The sequence below is a fragment of the Harpia harpyja genome, chromosome 12 (assembly GCF_026419915.1).
Source record: "Harpia harpyja isolate bHarHar1 chromosome 12, bHarHar1 primary haplotype, whole genome shotgun sequence".
NCBI lineage: Eukaryota > Metazoa > Chordata > Aves > Accipitriformes > Accipitridae > Harpia > Harpia harpyja.
Genome location: NC_068951.1, coordinates 2,307,073 through 2,326,073, shown reverse-complemented (window position 1 = coordinate 2,326,073; position 19,001 = coordinate 2,307,073). Strand labels below are relative to the sequence as shown.

Here is a 19,001-nt window from a genome sequence, read left to right as displayed (position 1 = left end):
CGCAAGTTACACCAGCATTAAAAACGTACGTCCACAGTTGGGCAAGTAGTTAAGAACCGTCCGGGATGCGCGGCTAGGGCTGTGCAAGAGCCTATTTCTCATTTAATGACGGTCAAATGAGGGGGAAATGAGGGGTTTGGATGCTTGGGGAGGAAATGCCACAGGTTGCTGAGTCTGCCACCCAAACCCCATCCTCATCGTTCCCTACGCCGCCCGTGGCCGACGTTACCCCAGGCTTGCACTGCAAGGGCTCGGAGCCCCCTCGAGCCCAGCTCCCGAGGAGGAGACACCCCCGGAGGTTCAGCTGTCTCTCAGCTTCTCAGTAGACTTGAGATCACCCGAGGGTTCATCTCTGCCCCGAGATGGTGCAGCTCCAAGGAAGGCGGCAGAGGAAGAGCAGAGGAGAGCCCGATGCAACGTGGAGGCAAAGCAAACCTTGAGCTTGCAGAGCCGAAATCCTTACATTTTCATTTTTTGGCCTTTTGAGGTTTTCTTAATTTGTCTATTTTTGTTCCTCGCCCACCTCCGCGCTGAGTGTGACGAGAGCCTTCGCTGGAGAGGCAGGGTTTTAAGGAAGAGCGCTGGCTGTTACAAAGCAGCGAGGCTCTTGGAAAAACAGCCTCTGGAGCAATAAACAGATTTGGTGCTGAGGGCTGTGAGGGATGGCTCCATCTGGGCTGCTGAGTCATGAAACCTGCTGAAGTGCGATACGAGCCAGAGGGCTCGGGGTAGGGGAAGCTTCCTATTAGGGATTTTTGCTATTTCAGTCTGAACGTGCGACAACAAAAGCAGAAATCGAAGAAAAGCGGGCCGAGCTGGCAACGCTTCGCTCCAGCAGCCAGGGGGTTAAAGAGGAAGGCTGCCCTCCTCCTCCTCCTCCTCCTCCTCCTCTCCCCAGTGCCAGGCAGCCTTGTCCCATCCCTGCCATGGTGGTGAGGTGGGTGGGAGCAGACCCTTCCACCTCAGCCCGACGGTTTCCAGCCGAAGCCAAACTCTCCCCTTTGCCGTGCGGGTCCCCCTGCCCACGCCATCCCTCCGTGGGGACCCCAGCCCACCCTCCCGCTGCCAAGGGCCCACGGGGCCCACGGGGAGCAACGGGAGCGAGGGGCTCCGCGGGTCACCCTCCTTCCTTTACCCAGGTTCCCAGCACAGGGAGGAGAGAGCAGTGGCTGTGGCTCGGGGATATCCCGAGTCCACAGAAAACAGGCTCGGATCTCTCTCCTAGGGTGTCCCCCTCCCCACTGGGCACCCACCTAGGCCCCACAGGAACTCTGGCACGTCCCCGTCCCCACAGGGACCCCACCGTGTCCCCACACACGCTGGCAGGGACCCCGTGGGGACACGACATGTCCCATCGCTAACAGGGACCCCACCATGCCCCTCCATGGACCCTGCCACATCCCCGTCCCCACAGGGACCCCACCGTGTCCCCACACACGCTGGCAGGGACCCCGTGGGGACCCGACATGTCCCATCCATAACACGGACCCCACCGTGTCCCCACACACGCTGGCAGGGACCCCGTGGGGACCCGACATGTCCCATCCCTAACAGGGACCCTGCCACATCCCTGTCCCCAGAGGAACCCCACCGTGTCCCCACAGGGACCCCCACCGTGTCCCCAGACGCTCTGCCACGGACCCCGCGGGGACACGACACATCCCATCCCTAACAGAGACCCCACCATGCTCCTCCACGGGCCCACCCACATCCCCACCCGCCCCCCCTCCCCGGGGACCCCCGCTTATCCCCACACCCCCTCCCATATCCCCACAGGGACCCCCTCACGGAAGAGGGAATCTCTGCCCCCCCCCCCCCCGGGCCCGGTCGCGCAGCGGCGCCTTTAAGGCTGGGCCGGGCGCCAGCTGCCTCCGCCCGGGGGCAGAGCCGGGCGGGCCGGGCCCCGCCGTAGCCTGGTAACCGCCGCTCGGCGGGCGGAGGGCGGCCCCGGCAGCGCCGCGGTCAGGTGGCAGCCCCAGAAGGGAGACGGAGCCCGGCTGCCGACGGATAAAAGAAGAAGTCCTGCCCCGCCGCCGCCGCCGACGACCGGGAGGGAAGCGCGGAGCCGCCGCCGAGGAAGAGCCATGGTAAGAGCGGGCCTCGCCGAGCCGGGGAAGGGGAACTGGGGGGAGAGGTGCCCGCCCGGGCCTCTGCCGGGAAGGGAGGCGGTGGGCGAGGAAGCTGCGGGGGCTGCCCGGCCCCGCGGGGGTGTCCCCCGTCCCCCCCCAGCCCCCGGCAGCCGGCCTTCCCTGCCGCTCTAATGTTGCTTCGGTGTTATTTACAGCTCCGTCCTGGTAAATGGGGCTTAAAGTGCTTCTTTCCCGGGAGGCAGGGCAGCTCTGGCTTCTGCCTGGGAGACCACCGGACCCCCCCCCCCCCTCGGTGCTCCAGCCCCTCATCGTGGCCTCAGGTCTGCCCGTGCAGAGGGGGCAGCGCTGCTCCTTCACCCCACGGAGCGGGGGGGGGGATGCCCACCCACCCTTCCACACCGGGGTACCGGGGCTGTACCGTTGGGAGAGCGGATCAGGGCCCCCCCCACCCCACCCCAAACCCTGCGCAGAGGGGCTGGATGCAGCCCCCGCGGCCTTCGGTCCGGCCGCCCGCGCCGTGGTCGCGGCGAGGGTCAGGGTCGGGACGGCGACCCGGTGTCCAGCGAGGGTGCTGGCCGCGGTGGGACGGTGCGGAGCACCCGAGGGGTCTCGGCCAGAAGGTCCCCAAAAGAACAGGGCAAAGCAAAAACCCGGTCGCGGGTGGTTAAACCCCGAGCAAAGCTGGCTGGAGAGAGGGACTGACTCGCTTCTAGATCCGCACCGGAATAGCCAAGCGCGGAGGTCGGGTGTTTTCCTCGACGTGGAAAACAAACCTCGGCCCACACCGCGCTCCTGGCAGCGCCGGAGCGGAGCGAGCATCCCTCCGGCTCCTGCCCGTCGGGGTGCCGGCCGCCCTCGGCACCCCCCCGGCTCGCGGAGCACCCCGGCGCGTGCCTGCGGCCGGCTGGCCTCAAAACCGAACCGGTTGCGTGCCGCGGCCCTTGACTCAGCTCCGAAGTAGCTGCTTTGAGCAACACTAGTAATCAATGAGCGGCATTTGGCTGCAGGGAGATTGGGAAGGATTATAACCTGTTCGACTGGGCAGCAAATGAGTCTTTTATTCTGAAGCTCTGAGTATTGACAGACGTCCTAATATCATGTTGCGAGTTCAGTTTATCCCTAATGCCACTGCCACAGGAATGGTGGAGGGATTAGCACTGACAAAACACTGTTTTCCCTTACCATACACCGGATCAGCTGGCCCTGCTCTGGCAGGGAGCAGATTCCTCCCCGAGGCCTCCCCATCCACCTCGGTGCGTGCCGCGTTCCGGGTGGCTGGGACAGGTTCTGTAGCACTCCAGTTCCCAAGCAATGAAAAACAAGTGTCCCCAGTTTGGAGAGCGCGTGCCATTCCCCACCGGCAGAGATCTGCTGCCATGACTTGGCTAACGCGACCCTGGTGAACGTCAGGAGGGGAGCAGTAATGCAGCAGGTTTTAATCGATTTACGCCTAGAAGGTATGAACAGGCAGCTCTGCCTGTCCTTCCTGCCCCCGAGGGCTCGCCTGGGTCCCGGACGGGGGCATGCACGTCCCATCCTTCCTCCAAAAGGAAAGGTGAAATCCCAGGGATTTCATCCAAGCCCTCGCTGCTCTGCGATGCCTGCTCCGGGCTCTGGCGCTGCTTCCTTGTTGGTCAGGGCAATATTGACATTTGCATGGCTTAATTCAGTACCTGATCCCAGCTGGAATCTCAGAGCTGGAAAGGCAGAGAACTCACGCTGCTCGAGTGCTAGAAATGTACAGGGTGTGGGGGATAAATCTTCTGTCTAAACCAGACGTTACGGGAGGGAGGAAAGAAATGCAGAAGTCTAAACAAGAAAGTCTCAAACAGACCTCTGTTCTGAGAGTCGGTACCAGCTTTGTCCCAGGGAACCAGCCACGTGGCACATCTGGGCATCCAGGCAGAAGTCAGGGATGAGGAGGGGGAAAAGGCATCCGGGCGAGGCAGCGGGTACCGGGAGCAGCTTTGCTCCCGCTGACCGTGCGCTGTCCCCAGCAGACCCATCTACACAAGGCTGTTCACCAGCACAACCGAAAAGCCTTCCAGGCTTCCTGCCACCGCTGCAGGACGTTTCTTCCAGGGTGGTTTTCCCTAGAAGGTGGGGTAATGCCTTAAACCAGGTACGGGAGGTTCTCCCAGCCCCTTTCGTCTCCAGGTACGCAACCCTCACCGCACGCATGCTGATTTATCCCTTCAAAAAAGACACGCCGGGCAACCGTAACGCAAGCAGAAATGAGACCATCTAGCAGATAAGGCTCTGGCACTTGGAAATAGCCGAGAAACCTTTGAACAACGGCCTCGGCTCCCCAGCCGCTTGGGAATAAAGCCTTAAACTGGAAGGCAAACGTGCTGCCTGCCCTTCCTTGGGCACCGCAGGGCTGGGGGTGGCTGCCCCGGCGGTGGTGCCTGCAGAGCACTCCCTGGTGCCACCGCTACAGCTCATGGGCTAGGCTCACACAGCTACTTGCCCACTTTAAAAAAAAAAAAAATAAAAAAATCAGGCAGGTTGTAGTTTCCCAGCAGGAAGGCTCAACAGGTGCCGCTGCGCTCACTCCGGCCCTGCGCCCCACAGCCGGCCACGCTGGGGTACCTGGACTGATGAGACTTAGTTTTTCCCTCTGTCGATAATATCCCACCCTGCGGTACGGAGGGTGGCTGTGGGTCCCTTCCCCTCACGGGGAGGCTGAGCAGCAGCAGCTCACGGGGGCAGGAGTCCCGGTTCACGAAGGAAACTTGAATTTGGTCCGTGTCCCTTCTGCTGAGCAAAATACAGTTTCACCAAGCCTTGAGCAGACAGAGCTACGTACCGGGAGGCGAGGGGTGCTGGCCCCGCGCTGCTTACATAGGAAGCATTCGCTGCCGCATGTAAACTTGATTTCCAACTAATTGATTAAAATTGGCCTCCCTTCCTGTTACCCTAAGCAACCCCATCGATGTGCTCAGAAGGTGACCTCATTCCTTACAGCTGCTGCGGGCGGGTGGCCGGGCACAGCCGACCAGCCCGTTCCCATCCTGCTTTCTCGCTGCTCTCCCTTCAGCTCTTGCTTCTTGCTTTTACTGCCCCGTGCCGAACCACTGCCTGGCCTCGGAAAGCGTGGGCAGCCCCTGCCTGCCTGCCTGTGGGGGGATTCCTGCGGCGGGGGCTATGTCACAGTCAGGTTTACCGGGGGTGCCAGGCTTTGAGACCCACCCCCCCCTCATCCAGAGGAGTCGGGCTCCATTCAGAGCGTGCACCCGTTGGCAGTGCCCTTGGAAAAGGTCCGGGTGAGTGCCAGCATGGAAGCACCGGACAGTTTCCAGGGCACATTGCAGTGAATTTGCAGCTGCCTTCAATTTTCTGGGTTTTGAGGTGGACCGGCAGGGACAGGGCAGAGCCCAGTGCTGCTGCCCCAGTGCACAACCCTGCCACATAAGCAAGAGGCACAGACCCGGGTGAGCCCTGCGGTGCGAGCCGAGCAGCCTCGGTCCCAGCAGGGTCACACACGAGCAAACACACCAGGTCCCTGTGTTTTGCTCAGCTAATAAGGAAGAAATTGTGTCCCTCCTGTCAGCTGTGACTGCACAGGGCCCGTCCCCAGGAAAAACAAGGCTCCATCTTGCAGCACCCCGGGAGCCGGAGCCAGGCGTGGGTCTGCTCCCCGAGCATCCCCCCAGGGTCACGCACACTCGGACACAGGGAGCAGGGGATGGAGAAGGGGAGCTTTTCTAAACTCCACCTGCAATCCAGATGCCATCAGCTGGTGCCGAAAAAAGCTGTAGCGCTTCAGAACAGATGATATCTCCGCTTGGGGTTCAAAACCAGCCCTTGGTGTTCAGCTGAGTACAGAACTGAGGCCGCACGCAACTGTAGGATCCCGTTCGTGCTTCCTCAAGGCTTAATTTTGGTTTTTAGAGAGTGTTTCGTGCACCCCACCAGAGTTTAAGCAAGATGCGGATGGCCACGCTACTGGCTTGTACTGGGGCCCCGCAGGCGAGCCCTGTGCCACCACCACTCTCTCCGACCAACTGGCACCCAGAGCATGGCGCGTTAGGGCCGGCGGCTCCGAAATAACAGGCATTGCTTTAAAAAGAAAGATGGTTTGTTTTTCTTGCATAAAATCCTCTTGCTGGTTGCCGAGGGAAGCTTGTCCCCAGAGCAGAGCAGCTGTATCATGCAGGAATTTATAAATATCAGCGTGCTCTCGGTTGCACCCGCGCCTGCTCCCTGTCTCGCCGCACACCGGCCGGGAGCTCTCCTGGTGGCGAGAGGTTTTGCTCGCAGCTGGCAGGATCCAGCTGTCGAGAGGAGAAGCAGCAGCCCTGCCTGTTCCCACTCCACGGCGGCGAGGAGGGGGCGGCTGCGCAGCAGGGAAGCGTGTAACGTGCCCGTGGGCAGGCTGCGCTGCCTCGCCGAGGAAATAGTGGTAGCGTGCATAAAGAGTCAGCGGAGCTGCCTCCCCCTGCCTGGGAGAGGAACGCGGGCAGCCGGGGACCCTGGCCGATGGGCCAAGAAGCGTCCTCGGATGGATCCTTCCAAAAAACCTCACCACCCATTTTTTTTTTTTTTTTTTCTTCTGCTCCTTTGGCGCTGGGAGAATAGCACATCAGGGAGCCAGGCTTTGGCTCACAGAGTGAGGAGGGGCTGAGGGTCTGGCAGAGCACTGCTAGACATTTAGGAGCTCATCAGCTGGGCACGTTGGGCTGATTTAGAAGTCACCAACCATAAGGCATGCCCTGATGGTCTGCAAAGCTACCCACGCATTTTGCAATTGCTCATTAATCCCACATAAATTTGCTCAGTGTATTAACCTCAGCAGCCTGGTCACAGACCGAGGCTTGCGGTGCGATGCTCCTGCAGCGTGAGCAGAGACTGGCTGCAAGAGCGAGGATGCTGCTCCCGGGCTGTAGGAGGCAGCTGGGTGAGGCTTGCAAAGTCCTGCCCTTACCCAAGCCTGCCCACAGCACCAGGCATGCCATCCATGCCCACGGAAGGGAGACGAGCCGTGACACAGGACCGTCTGCTGTCACCCCTCCAAAGGCAGCGTCACAGCAGGCTGGGACGGGCTAATTAGGGTTTGTCAGCCCTGCAGCCTGGAGAGCTGGCTCAGGTCATGGGAGCAGCCGGAATTCCAGGTGTGTGGAGGAGGCAGCGCCATACCAGGGGAAACAAGACTTTGTGCTTACGGACTAAATGTGTTTGGTCTGGGGTCACTGAGCAAGGATAAGCCTCGGACCCTTTGCAGCCATACCCTGCGAGTTTCTCGTGTAAAGGGGAGTCATGCCTGAAACGCACGCCATTGAAAGCTTTGGGAAGTTACCAGTGTGTTCTTGCAAGTGTGGGAGACCCAGTTTGTGCTGTGTGCTGCAGGAGCAGCCAGGCCTGCTCAGAGCTTCGGGTAGACACATTATTGTCTTGATTTAACATCTGACAGCTTCCATCCTCTGCTCGCCTGAGAGGGTAACGCAGGCTGCAAGCAGGAATCAATCAGGGTTTGGTCTAGGCATCCTCTGTCACAGCCCAAATCACTCCACCATCCCCTCCTGCTTCCCCTTCCTTCTTTTCCGCTTCAAAACCAAACTGCTCGTCCCTTCCGTCACGAGGGTGTGCTGATGGCTCTGAACCATGCGCCCGAGAGGAGTCTGGAACGGCTTCGGGAGCACATCCACGACAGCCAAAGGCAGGAAAGCAAAAACCCCAGCGGAGCTAAACGGTGAGCTGCAGTCGCTGCTGTGATGCCCGGGAGAGGCGGGCCTGCCCACGGCCTCAAGCCCACTTCAGACTCCCATGGACTCAGCACAAGCAAGACCTGACCCTGAGAACGGCCGCAGTTTGTGCTCTCTGCTGAAATTTATTTTAAATGCTGTTCTCCAGGACCGTTTCTGAAGCAATTTGCTGTTCAGCCTGGCTAGGAAGAGCCCTGAGCAGGCTCATTCATTCAGCGCCTGCAGTATTGACTCTTCTCTTTACTGCAGCATTAGAGAGCATTTGTCATCTCTAAAATGAATAACTTTTCCTCTCCTGGGAAGGGGGAGAAGGCTTGCTTCAGTACTGACATTTCACACACCCAGCCCACAAACCTGCTTCGAATCCCAGATGTTGCTCTGGGGATAAAACGAGGGGCTTTGGTGTCTTTGCTCTGTCAGCAGAGCAGGACCTTCGACTCACCTGGTCCTCCCCACGCACGAAACTTGCCGAGTACCTCTCGGGCCGTGCCCTCCGCACCCGTCCGAGGACCACCCTGCTCGGCCACAGCTCTCCCAGCAGCGTTAGGGCAAGAGGAGCAGAACGGCTGCCAGAAAGCCGGGGGTACCCAGCAAGTAGCAGCAAAGCTGGGAGCAGGACCAGCCGTCCCTTCCCACCCGGTGAGCTGGCTACTGAGTCACACATCTGCAGAATTTTACCTGGTGCAGGGGAAAAAGGGCCTGGGAGATGATCTCACCTCTGCCAGGTACCAGCTACATTGCTGTGTTACTGACGTACAGTCCGACACCAACTGCAAGTCTTACTCAAGTCCCTCAAGAACAAGTCACAGCCTCTGCTCTCAAGCCAGAGGAGCCCTTAAAAAAAAAAAAAAAAAAAAAAAAGAAGTAAAAAAAACAAACCCCAAAAATCAGAGAAAACCACCTAGCAGCACCAGAATAAGAAACCAGGAGCTCAGACTTGCCACCTCATGGTCTAGAGACCAAGCAGCAAGGCTCTCTCCTCCGGTCCTAGAGATCACAGTGTATTTAACTAATATCTGCCTGTTTGCCTCTGTCTTCTGAGCTTTCAGAGGTGTTTTCAAGCCTTTCTCAGGAGGTCCAGGAAGCAGGAATACTTTCCTGTGGGAATTTCAGCCTTTGTTAGCAGGACTGTGTTCCCAGGAACGAAAGCAAGAGAAACAAACCCCAGCTATCGCAGGATTTGGAAGAACAGAGCCGTAAGCGATGCCAGCAACAACCTTTCCAAGGGACCGGACCACCCACTACGCAAACCATTAGGTCAGTATTGTTGTATTGCTTTTGAAACCCCCTTGCCTGGAGAGAAGCCGCTCTGAAGCCAGGAAATCCAGCCCAGCTGGGATATGACCCAGTGTCAAACTGGTCAGCCCCACGAAGGCACACACCACCCGCCTTCCACGGGAGCAGCGACCACGGGCGAAGCGCCTGCCCCTTCTCCCAGCAGACCCGACCGCAGGTGAACCACGCAGCTTAGCCTCCAGGTACGGCAGAGACACGCGCAGCGCCCGATACGAGCCAGCCAGACTTACCGGAGCAGCGCAGCTGGGAGCGGTGGGTCTGCGGAGAGCCAGCGGATGCAGGATGAGGTCCCGGCCACGGTGGGTGCTGGAGAAGCGTCCCCTTTCCATAAACCTGCACCCAAGGACAGTGCTGGGCCAGGAGCTGCGTGGAGAGGACCTGGAGGCTTTGAAGACCAGAGTCATCTCCAGGCTGTAATTACCCACTTGCTTCCCCCACCCCTGATTATGCAGATTAGGGAAATGGCAGAACCCACCAATCTGCCGGGCAGGGAGGAGGCTGCACTGGTCCTGCCCCTGTATCACTAGGGCCAGGGACCCCCTGCCACCCCGGGGGGTGCCAGCCCTCCCCAGCAGCCCAGCGGGGTGAGCATATAGCGGGAGCTGGTCTTTTTGCACGGGGAAGAGCAAGGGAGAGTCTAGAAAGGGATTTGCTGTGGGTCAGGGCTGTTACAAGACTAATTAATCCATTAATTGGAGTCAGCTCAGCAAACGAGGATGCGATGGCAGGAATACCTGGTTGCTACTGGCCCACCACCAGCTGGTTTTTGCCCGAAGGACCGCGCTGCACCCTCTGGGAATTTCAGCCCTTTGCAGGAAACCACAACCACATCCCGTCTCCTTTGGAAGGCACCTTTCAGCTGCTCCTTTAGAGACAGCCCTGGCTCCCACCCTTCGGCGTAACAGCCCACGCCACCGCCCAGCACCATCTCGCAGCCCGGGCGCAGCGTGCCGGCGAGCGCCCGCGGCCCCTTCGCAGGGTGACATGCGGTGACGAGCCACCCGAGACGGGCTCCGGCACCCCGAGGACACCGACTTCAGGCTTGTGTGCCCACCCCAGCCTACGCAACCGCTCAGAAATGCAAACCAAGAAGAAATGGGAGGAGATGTGGTGGTTTGTTTTTTGTTTGGGTTTTTTTTTTGCATGAGATGGTGCAAACTGGCTGTATCAGTGCAGCTCTCCCAGTCTCTGTGCAGAGGCTGAATGAGGCACGGCTGGACCCGCAGCCAGCACCTCTCCCCGTGCCCGTGCAAGGAGCCTGTTTGCTGCTGTGCTGGCCTGTTCTGCCACTGTCCTTTGCAGGTGGCACGGCCAGGGCTGGGCTGTGTGCGCACCTCATTCGATCTTCAGCTGTTTTTCTCTTTTTTTTCGCACGCAGCAACGCCTGGGAAGAGGCTTTTCACTCTTTTCCTCTCTCTCTGTGCCCCAGCACAATGACAGGAACTACCGCATGAAGAGCAACAGTGTTGGATTACAGCAGGGACGCGGCAGGATAAAGCGGGTGCGTTGAGAAAGGCAAATGGAGTTTCACGGGAGCGAAACAGCAGACTTTAGGCAAGCCTTTGTCTGAAGCTGGCTGGGGCCAGGCAGGAGGTTTAGGAGAAGGTGCAGCTATCAGGACAGATAAGGACTCACACCTGCAAGCCTGGTGGTAGCTCCTAATCGTCAGCCAAAGGCACCGCACCCAGCACGCAGCCTCTGCCATCCGAGGCAGACGAGGCCCCTTTCATTTTCAGGCTCCCTGCAAGCCGGCAGCTGCTCAGCCTGGTATGTGTGGGCAGGAGGACGTGGCTTTGTCACATGCCTGAGACAGCATGTCGCAGTCGGTGGCATCCCAGCCAGCTCCTGCTGCGAGAGCCGTGGAACGCGGGAAGGGATGCTGGCATCTGCCCCTCTCCCTTGGTGGCTTTCCCCCCCCAAGCATCTGCTCCTGCCCCAGCCGGCCGGGCAGCATCCTCGGCTACCGGGCATTTGGTCTGACGAGCACAGCAGCCTTCTCTCTCACTTATAGAAAGAACTCATCTCCAAAACATTAACTCTTTCTGGAGGAGAGCCGTTCTGGTTCGAGCAGAGGCAGTGCTGCTGGCTGTCAGCCATTTGGAGCCCCAGAGAAGTGGTGTGTAAACTGGGACACGGGACTGTGGGCACCCACCTGCGTTCCCAGCTAGCCCCAAAATCCACCCCGTTCCCCAACTGCTGCGGACAGCAGGCAGAGGTGGGACAGACAGGCGCCTTCCTTGAGCTGCTCCTCTCTTCCCGGGGGACCAGCGCATCCCGTCGGACTGACCGTCCGTCTCGGCCGCCACGCGATGCCGTCTCAGGTGGCTGCTCAGGAGCAGGCTGCTCGCAGGCAGCTTGCTGCCAGCCCGCCGGCCTCGGAGTTTGCAGAGCGAGCCCAGCCTGTCACATGCAAACATTCAGATAAGTTGCTGCCTGCAAAGAGGAACCACTTTATGGAAAGCAGCAAAGCCATTCCCAAACCGCCCCGAGGAGCGCTCCGGGTCCCCCCGCCGGGGAGCAGCTGGATCCCAGGTGCAGCAAGCGTGGACGTGGGGCGGGCGAGAGTGCTCAACCCCAAGCAGCCCCTCGGGCCCCCCGCGGGGGCAGAGATGTGGGTGCCCCGGTCCGTGGGATCGAAGCCGGGATGCTGCTGCCCTGCTCCCAAGAAGCGCGGCGGCAGCACCCGTCGGCCTCTCCCGCCGCGCGTTTGCGGATCGCCCTCCGCTAACGTTTCCCAGCCATCTTCAAGGGCGGCGCGGCGTTAAAAAAAAAAAAAAAAAAAATCCCGTTTGGGTTTGTCGTTTGGCCTCCGGCTGACTTGTCTCAACTCCCCAACGCCTGCCAGAGCCTCCCAGCCCGCCCTGCCTCCCGGCAGCCCTGTGCCGTCGCCGTGCCAGAACCAGCCTCTCCGCAGCACCGTGCGAAGCCTCCCCGGCCAGCCATCGTGCCGCGCAGCCCGCCCGAAGCGCCGAGACCCACCGGCCACGGCAGCCCTCCCTTCTCTGACCCCCATCTCCAAAGCCAAGCCAGCCCCTTTCCGCCTCAGTTCCCCCCCCCGGAGCTCAGCCAGCGGTTTCTTCGTCGTGGTAAAGCCATGCGCTGGGAAAGCGAGTCCTTTCCCCGGCTCTCCCTCCGCATTCCCCTGCCCTGGGGAGGGGGCACGGAGCAGCCACCGGCCCCTCGCTGTCAGCCCCGCTGGGCTGGAAATGGCCAACGGATGAGCTGCAGGAAAGCAGGGAGGGTCTGCCTTGCTCAGAGCCATTTTGGGGGGGGGGCAGACATTACTCTCCCTCTCCCGTCGTCCGGCAGCGTTTCCCAGCAGGCAGCTGCTTTACTCTGGTGGCTTGTCTTATTTCTGGTCTGGCTGGAGAAATAAAAGAAAGGGATGCTGTCCCTGTCCTTCGCTTTCCAGGAGCGGGATGCCGTGGCTCACAGCACCAGCTCTGCCCCTTCTCGTTTGCCCCTGTAATTCCAGCAGTGCCTCGGGGAACAGGACCAGGTAGCAGAGCCCCGGCAGCGAGGCTCCCAGGAATGTGCTTTAGGCACCGTTGGAAGAAACGCAGACCTGCACCAGCTGTCTGGGACTAGGCGAGCGTCTTGGCGGATGCTAAAGGAGACGTTAGAGCAAATTAATTACTTAAACTATTTAATTTTTTTTTTTTTTTGAGTCATGACTTTTGTGCCAGCCCCGGATTCCTCTGGGCCTACCCTGATTTTGAATGCTGTGTTGGCAGCAATTGGTGGCATTATGCTGTCGGCAGCAAGTGCCTTCCCAAGGCCTCTGTCTCTCCCTGGGGAGCGGGCAGGGAAGCCGTAGTCCTCCCTCTCAGTTCTTGGACAACCACCTAAATTGGGTGGCTTAAATGCACCTCAGCGGAGGAGGCTGCCTGGTGTCCTGTTTGGGTCCAGCACAGATCCCAATAAAGCCCATGCTCTCTTCTCTCCCCAGCTCAGCGTTGGACACGGTCTATGAGAAATCCCAGCTTCGGCAGCCCACAGCATCCGTGTGCCGGTCGGTGATTTGGAGGAGGACAGTTTGTTACTGAGCGTAAGTGCCTGAATCCTTTGCGTTGTCAGTAACGGCTATTTGAGAGCAGGGATTTCCCCTGCTCAAAGGACTTTATTCCTTTGGAAAAACCATGCCTTTCATTGCTGCTCCAGCTGGGTGACTGCAGTGGGGGTGTCCGCAGGGAAAGCCGAGCACTCACAGCTGCAGCAAAAATCTTGTTGGGGCATGAACTCTTGCAGCACCAGCACTTTGGGCCCGTGGTTTCAGGAGCTGCTCAAGTAGCTGCCAGCAGGGAACAAGCCACAGAGGAGACTGTGTTATGCTCATTAAGTTACCGTACCGCAAAGCCATGCCAAAAATCCGCTGCCAGCATTACCAGCCGCTGCTGAGACCTGCCGGTGTTTCCCGGAGCGCGGGATGCAGATGGCTGCACTGTCGAGTCAGGGCCAGGGAAGCCGCAGTCGGGGTCTCTCAGCCCTTTGAGGACTCTCTGACCGGGAGAGTTAACTGCTGGAGGGACAGACACCCTCTCAGTGAGCATCCCCCAGATCCCCTCCCCGCGGTGCCCAGTGACACTTTGGTGGGCTCAGACGTACCTGGGCAGAGCAGGGAGTCCCCAGCCCGCACGGACCAGAGCCTCTCCCACGGCCCGTTTCTAGCTGGAGAACACACAGCTAAAAGGGACTGGCAAATTATTAATGTGCCGGGGCTCGTCCTCTTGCTTGCAGCTTCTCCACTGGCTTCAGAGAAGTCCTAAAGTAGGGGAAATAAAAGCAGGGGTCCTTCCCGGGAGCCACAGCGGAGGCAGCCGGGGATGCGTGGTTCACGCAGGCGAAGCCAAGCCTTCGCAGAGCGTGTCGTTCTCCAAAGCGTTAGTCAGTCATTAAAGCAGCAGGAAAAGAGCCTCCCTTGTCCCAGCCTCTGCTTCGGTTTTACTCCCAGCTTCTGACATAACCAGGTCACTCTTTCCACACTTCCCCTGCCTAGATGAGAGCCGATGACTGATCTGGATGGACATGACTCACTGCCTTTTCTAATGAGCAACCTTCCTCTGTTGATGTACTTTGGCAGGGCCTTTCATATACCTAAAAAAGGAGAAGGGTGGCATTGGGGAGAGGGCAGGGTAATCTAAATTGCTGGCATCTGCATCCAGCCCGAGTGAGCTGTTTCTCACCATCCCTTTGGACTCCGGCCAGTTGTGAAGTTGCTGCTTTTGAGCATGGGAGAGGCGTAGCTAATCTTCCACGTGCTAATCCCGGTGAAATGCTGTCCGGGCCCACAGGTAGGCTGCCTAAACCCTCGACAAGTAATTGGAGCTAATTAGGCTGGAAGATTTTTTTGGTTAATATCTGTCCAGGCAATGCCTAGGGGCCCCGTGGTAATAAGCACTGTGCAAACCCAGAACCACCTTACCCCACGGAGGCTTGCCGGTAGGAGGTTGTCCAGGCCACAGCAGGGCGAGTTGGGTTTTCCTGTTCTCTTGCATAGACACGGTCTCATCGGACAGCTGCCCCGCTCATGTGGAGTTGCTTGTGTTTTGCAGTGACTAAGCGGAGGAAGCTCTTGCTGTCCTAGCACCACCGGGCCAGACAATCCTTCCCTTGGCTGAAGATCCCGTTGGATCTCTTCCCATAATGGAAGCGTGAGTGCCAAGATCCTCCATGACCTCCAGAAGCCACAACTCCTTACCGAGAACTCTGATGGCTCCACGAATGCTTTCCGAAGGTGCCCTTGGGGGCATCGCCCAAATCACCCCCTCGCTGTACCTGAGCCGGGGCAGCGTCGCCTCCAACCGGCACCTGCTCCTCTCCCGGGGAATCACCTGCATCATCAATGCGACCATCGAGATTCCCAATTTTAACTGGCCCCAGTTTGAATACGTGAAAGTGCCTTTGGCTGACATGCCCAACGCCCCCATCTCCCTGTACTTCGACAGCGTCGCCGACAAGATAAACAGCGTGGCGCGGAAGCACGGGGCCACCTTAGTCCATTGTGCCGCCGGCGTGAGCAGGTCGGCCACCCTCTGCATCGCCTACCTGATGAAGTACCACAAGGTGTCCCTCTTTGAGGCATACAACTGGGTCAAATCGAGACGCCCCGTTATACGCCCCAACGTGGGCTTCTGGAGGCAACTGATAGACTACGAGAGGAAGCTCTTTGGGAAGACGACGGTTAAAATGGTACAGACACCATATGGCATCATCCCAGACGTTTATGAGAGAGAGAGGAGACCCCTGATGCCTTACTGGGGAATTTAATGTGACTGCAGACAGGAAGCACAACAGAAGGGACGAGCTGTTCTGAGTCGACCAGACTGGAGACATTCCCTTCTCCTTCTACAGCCAACTTTGGTTCTTTACCATACAGCAGAACCTCAACTAATTCTCACCTCACTAACCTGCAAGGCCAACGATTCCCTTCAAAGCATTTCTCTCTACAGGGATTCCCCCATCCGCATTTCTCTGATTTAGCAGAATGAGGTCTCCTTATAAGTTTCTTCCTTTCATGAAGCCTCCCTCCCTTTTTTAGTCAGTTTATTAGTATCCTATGAGGAAAGGCCTAAAAGGCATTTGGCAGAGTTAATGAACAAAGTGCGCTTTGTGATGCGGTAGCCTGGATATTTCGTTAATAGCTTGTTTGCTTCCTTGCAAAATCCTGTAGTGGCTAGGGAGCGGCACTAGCACAGAACGAGCGAGGTCCTACTGTACGGCCCTGGGTTTTTCAAGAGCCAGGAGGAAGGCAGGCGTGCAGGGTTGTGGTGCTAGTGCTGGTGTTTTCTTTAACATCCGTAGTGACTCTCAGTATATAGTGTTTGAGATCTTTAGTCAGCTCTTAATCTGTATTAAAAGTTTAAAAAAAAAAAAAAAAAAAAAGTGAAGTCAGTCCGTGTCGGCCACAAGTAAAATAAAATTTGAATGATTCAAATCAAATAAATACAAGATCCTTTTTCACTCATTCCATGCCAGGGCAATAGTCCTGGAACACACTTACACTACTGAAAAATGCTGGTGTTTTTTGTGGGTGGAAAGTAAACAGAGATCTTGTCCAAATGTGGCTCAATACCGAAGCGAGAGGTTAACCCTCCCCGCACTGGACAGCCAAAGACATGTTTAGGAAACTTGTGTGTGCATGGCCACCTTCCAAAGGGGCTGGGCTGTGTTTTCTAATATTCAATCAACCAGTAAATTGGAAGTAGGTAAATCCGCTTGATTACTTAGCTCTAAGTATGGTCGTGATCTGCCTTAGCCCATTTCTAAATCACTTCATTATGTCCTTAAGGTTATGCTGCATTCTAGAATTATTCTGCGCAAAATGGCGATCTGTTCAACCTCCCAGACAAGGATGGCTTTACGGAGAAGGCTTTGCCTTGTTCTGTGTGTGACAAGAACGATTCCAACCGGAGACGTGGGAGAAGCCTTTCTGTGGCGTAGCCACTGCCTCCTGGACGTCGCTCCTCTCCCTGCAGATGGGAAGGGACTGGTTTCGTTGAAGTGTTAACTGGACCACCAGGACAGCAAGGCAAGTCCGTTCCTCGATGAGACATTTGTGTCCTCTGTTGCATCTCTGAAGGAGGAATACGCAGATTGCTGGATGCCGAGATAGCTATCTGATTTAAATGAGATTCTATACTTGTAAAAAAAAAAAAAAAATCAATAAAGATTAAACAAGAACATGTGTTGGTTTCCTATTCAGGACTGTGCTAATGTATCTCAAGTAACTGCGAGAACATGGTGTAATACTGAGCAGTGGCTTTAAACAAATCTGGACCTCAGTCTCGAGAAAAATACTGTGATCTGTTCCCGTCACTTGGCTAATCAGTTTACAATCTGTCCAGGTGTCCTGCAATTCCTGGTCCTCATCACAAAAGCCAGGCATTTAATTTGGCTATTTCAAAATTTTTATCTTCTGAAATCCTAGCTGAACAGCTGAGGTTTTAAGGAACAGTAGACGTGGTTAAAGTTTTTCTCCAAGCTGAACCACACTGGGTGAGGATTGCAGCACAAGTAGGTTTCTGGTTTCCCCAGACTAAAAGCCACAAGGGCTGAAATACTGTTATCGCTGATACAAAACTGCACAAATGGCCTCAACCTCATGTGGATCATGAGTAAAACCAGACCTGGTTGGAATGAAAGTCTAGATCAGAGTGAATTTGATACAGAGGCTTTGACCGGCTCTGACCCAGAATTTTCAAATTTACTGCAGAGACAGGAGTTTTACCAGACTGGGCAAATGCCACTTGCTTATACTCACCAGGGGAAGGAAACGGTGCTCTGTAATTTCCAGGCTCCAGTTAGAGGTCCACAAGGTCAGCGAGGACTGCTGTAGGAGTTCACAGACTTTGAATTAGGCCCAAGGCCTTACTGGGGGGGCTTGGTGGCACGCGGGCACAAGAGAGCTCTCTCAACCCCTACGGGCATGGAAGTCACGAGGTTGGCCAGAGCTTCATTAATGCCAAACCTGCGCACGGAGACACCGCTATGAAAAGAGTTACTGCAAATTCCTCAACATTGCAAGGGCATCCAAAGCCCAAAAGTTTCCTGCACGCACGTATATATTGCCCCCGTTCCCCCTGCAAACCCTTCTTTCATCTGTTATCCAGGATGCGCTTAACAAAACCGCACATAAAAAAACCCAAATACTTCAACACCAGTTTTTCCAACAGTATCAACGCATGGATCTCGGTGTCCTTCAGTATCACCAGTACAAAGCGCAGCCCCGCGCTGGCAGAGCGAGGTCTCCTCCTGCTTTTGCAGATGAGCAAGAATGAAGTTTTGGCCCACTGAAATAAAAATGAATTTTGCCATCAGCTGTGCGCAGTTCAGGTTTCACGGTTGTGTCCCGGTTTCAGTGACAAACAAACAGACATGAGACTGACTGTCCATTTAAAAAAAATCCATTCTACTCATCTCTCTATTTTTATCATGAGTTAAATGGCAACCAGGGAAATGGTAAGTAAGAAAAGGAACTAGAGATTAAAAATCAAGACTAATCATTAGGCTGGAGACATTCCGAAAGCATGACATTTCAAAGGGAAAAAAATACTAAAACCTGAAATCTGCTAGCAAAATTAAACTTTACCTAAAAAATGGACTATGTATAATTTAACAGCATTTTCTATATAAAAACTGGAAGGTAAAGATTCTCCACTTTGAATTATTATATAGACTTTATACACGCGCTGCCCTAGTACCTAGGGAGGGGAAGATACTAATGTTCAGCCAAGAAAGCATCAAGACTGACTTTTAAACAAAAGGGAAAGTTAGACCTATAAAAAAATGTAATTGCCTAATAAAGCACATTAGGAAATAAAGAATTCACCTGAAATACCCATTAGAGATAATATTATGGATAAGTGCAATGGTATTAATACTTGTAGGTATTTCTTTGCAAAATTCCTCTTGTGTTCACTCCAACAAAAGATGTTTTATGTGAGTGTTTTTTCCCCCCTCAAAACCCAGTTTTTCATGCATCCTCAAATCTATAGAAACCAAAGAAGAGGGCGAGCCACAGTTTAACTCTGGATTGCTGTAAGCACACCAGCTGGATTTGAGGGGAAGATCATTCTTCCTGCTCCCCACAGGCTCTTCCAAACGGTCGATATCTTAATTGCTTGAAGAATATTTTATATGTTATTTGGTGAGACATCTTTCAAATACTAGCCACAAAGGTGGTTTCACTTACACAGCTTCATTATACGTTTAAGGCCCTTTTTGTCAACCTTTCAAGGCTTCTCCCGAGCCACGGGAAGATGTCACCCTGCCCGTGTATTTCTGAGGAGGAGCCCCCCCCCAGGCCAGCGCCCGTGGAGCTCGTACCAGAGATGACAACGTTCGGGTACCAGCAAGCAGCAAAAGCATTTTTTTCTAGCTGCCTCCTGGAACAAGCCACTTCACAGGTTGG

General features: G+C 56.2%; 1 protein-coding gene across 1 annotated transcript; it reads left to right on the top strand.

The window, feature by feature from the left end:
• Positions 1-1,927: 1,927 nt before the first annotated feature.
• On the top strand, positions 1,928-16,775 carry DUSP14 (dual specificity phosphatase 14). The gene is made up of 3 exons (XM_052804205.1): positions 1,928-2,087; positions 13,041-13,139; positions 14,644-16,775. The coding sequence occupies exon 3, from the start codon at positions 14,762-14,764 to the stop codon at positions 15,356-15,358; it is 597 nt and encodes a 198-aa protein (XP_052660165.1). The 5' UTR covers positions 1,928-2,087; positions 13,041-13,139; positions 14,644-14,761; the 3' UTR covers positions 15,359-16,775.
• The last annotated feature ends 2,226 nt before the right edge of the window (positions 16,776-19,001 follow it).

Coding starts and splice junctions, on each gene's coding strand:
- DUSP14 (XM_052804205.1), top strand. CDS start 14,762: ATGACCTCCAGAAGCCACAACTCCTTACCGAGAACTCTGATGGCTCCA.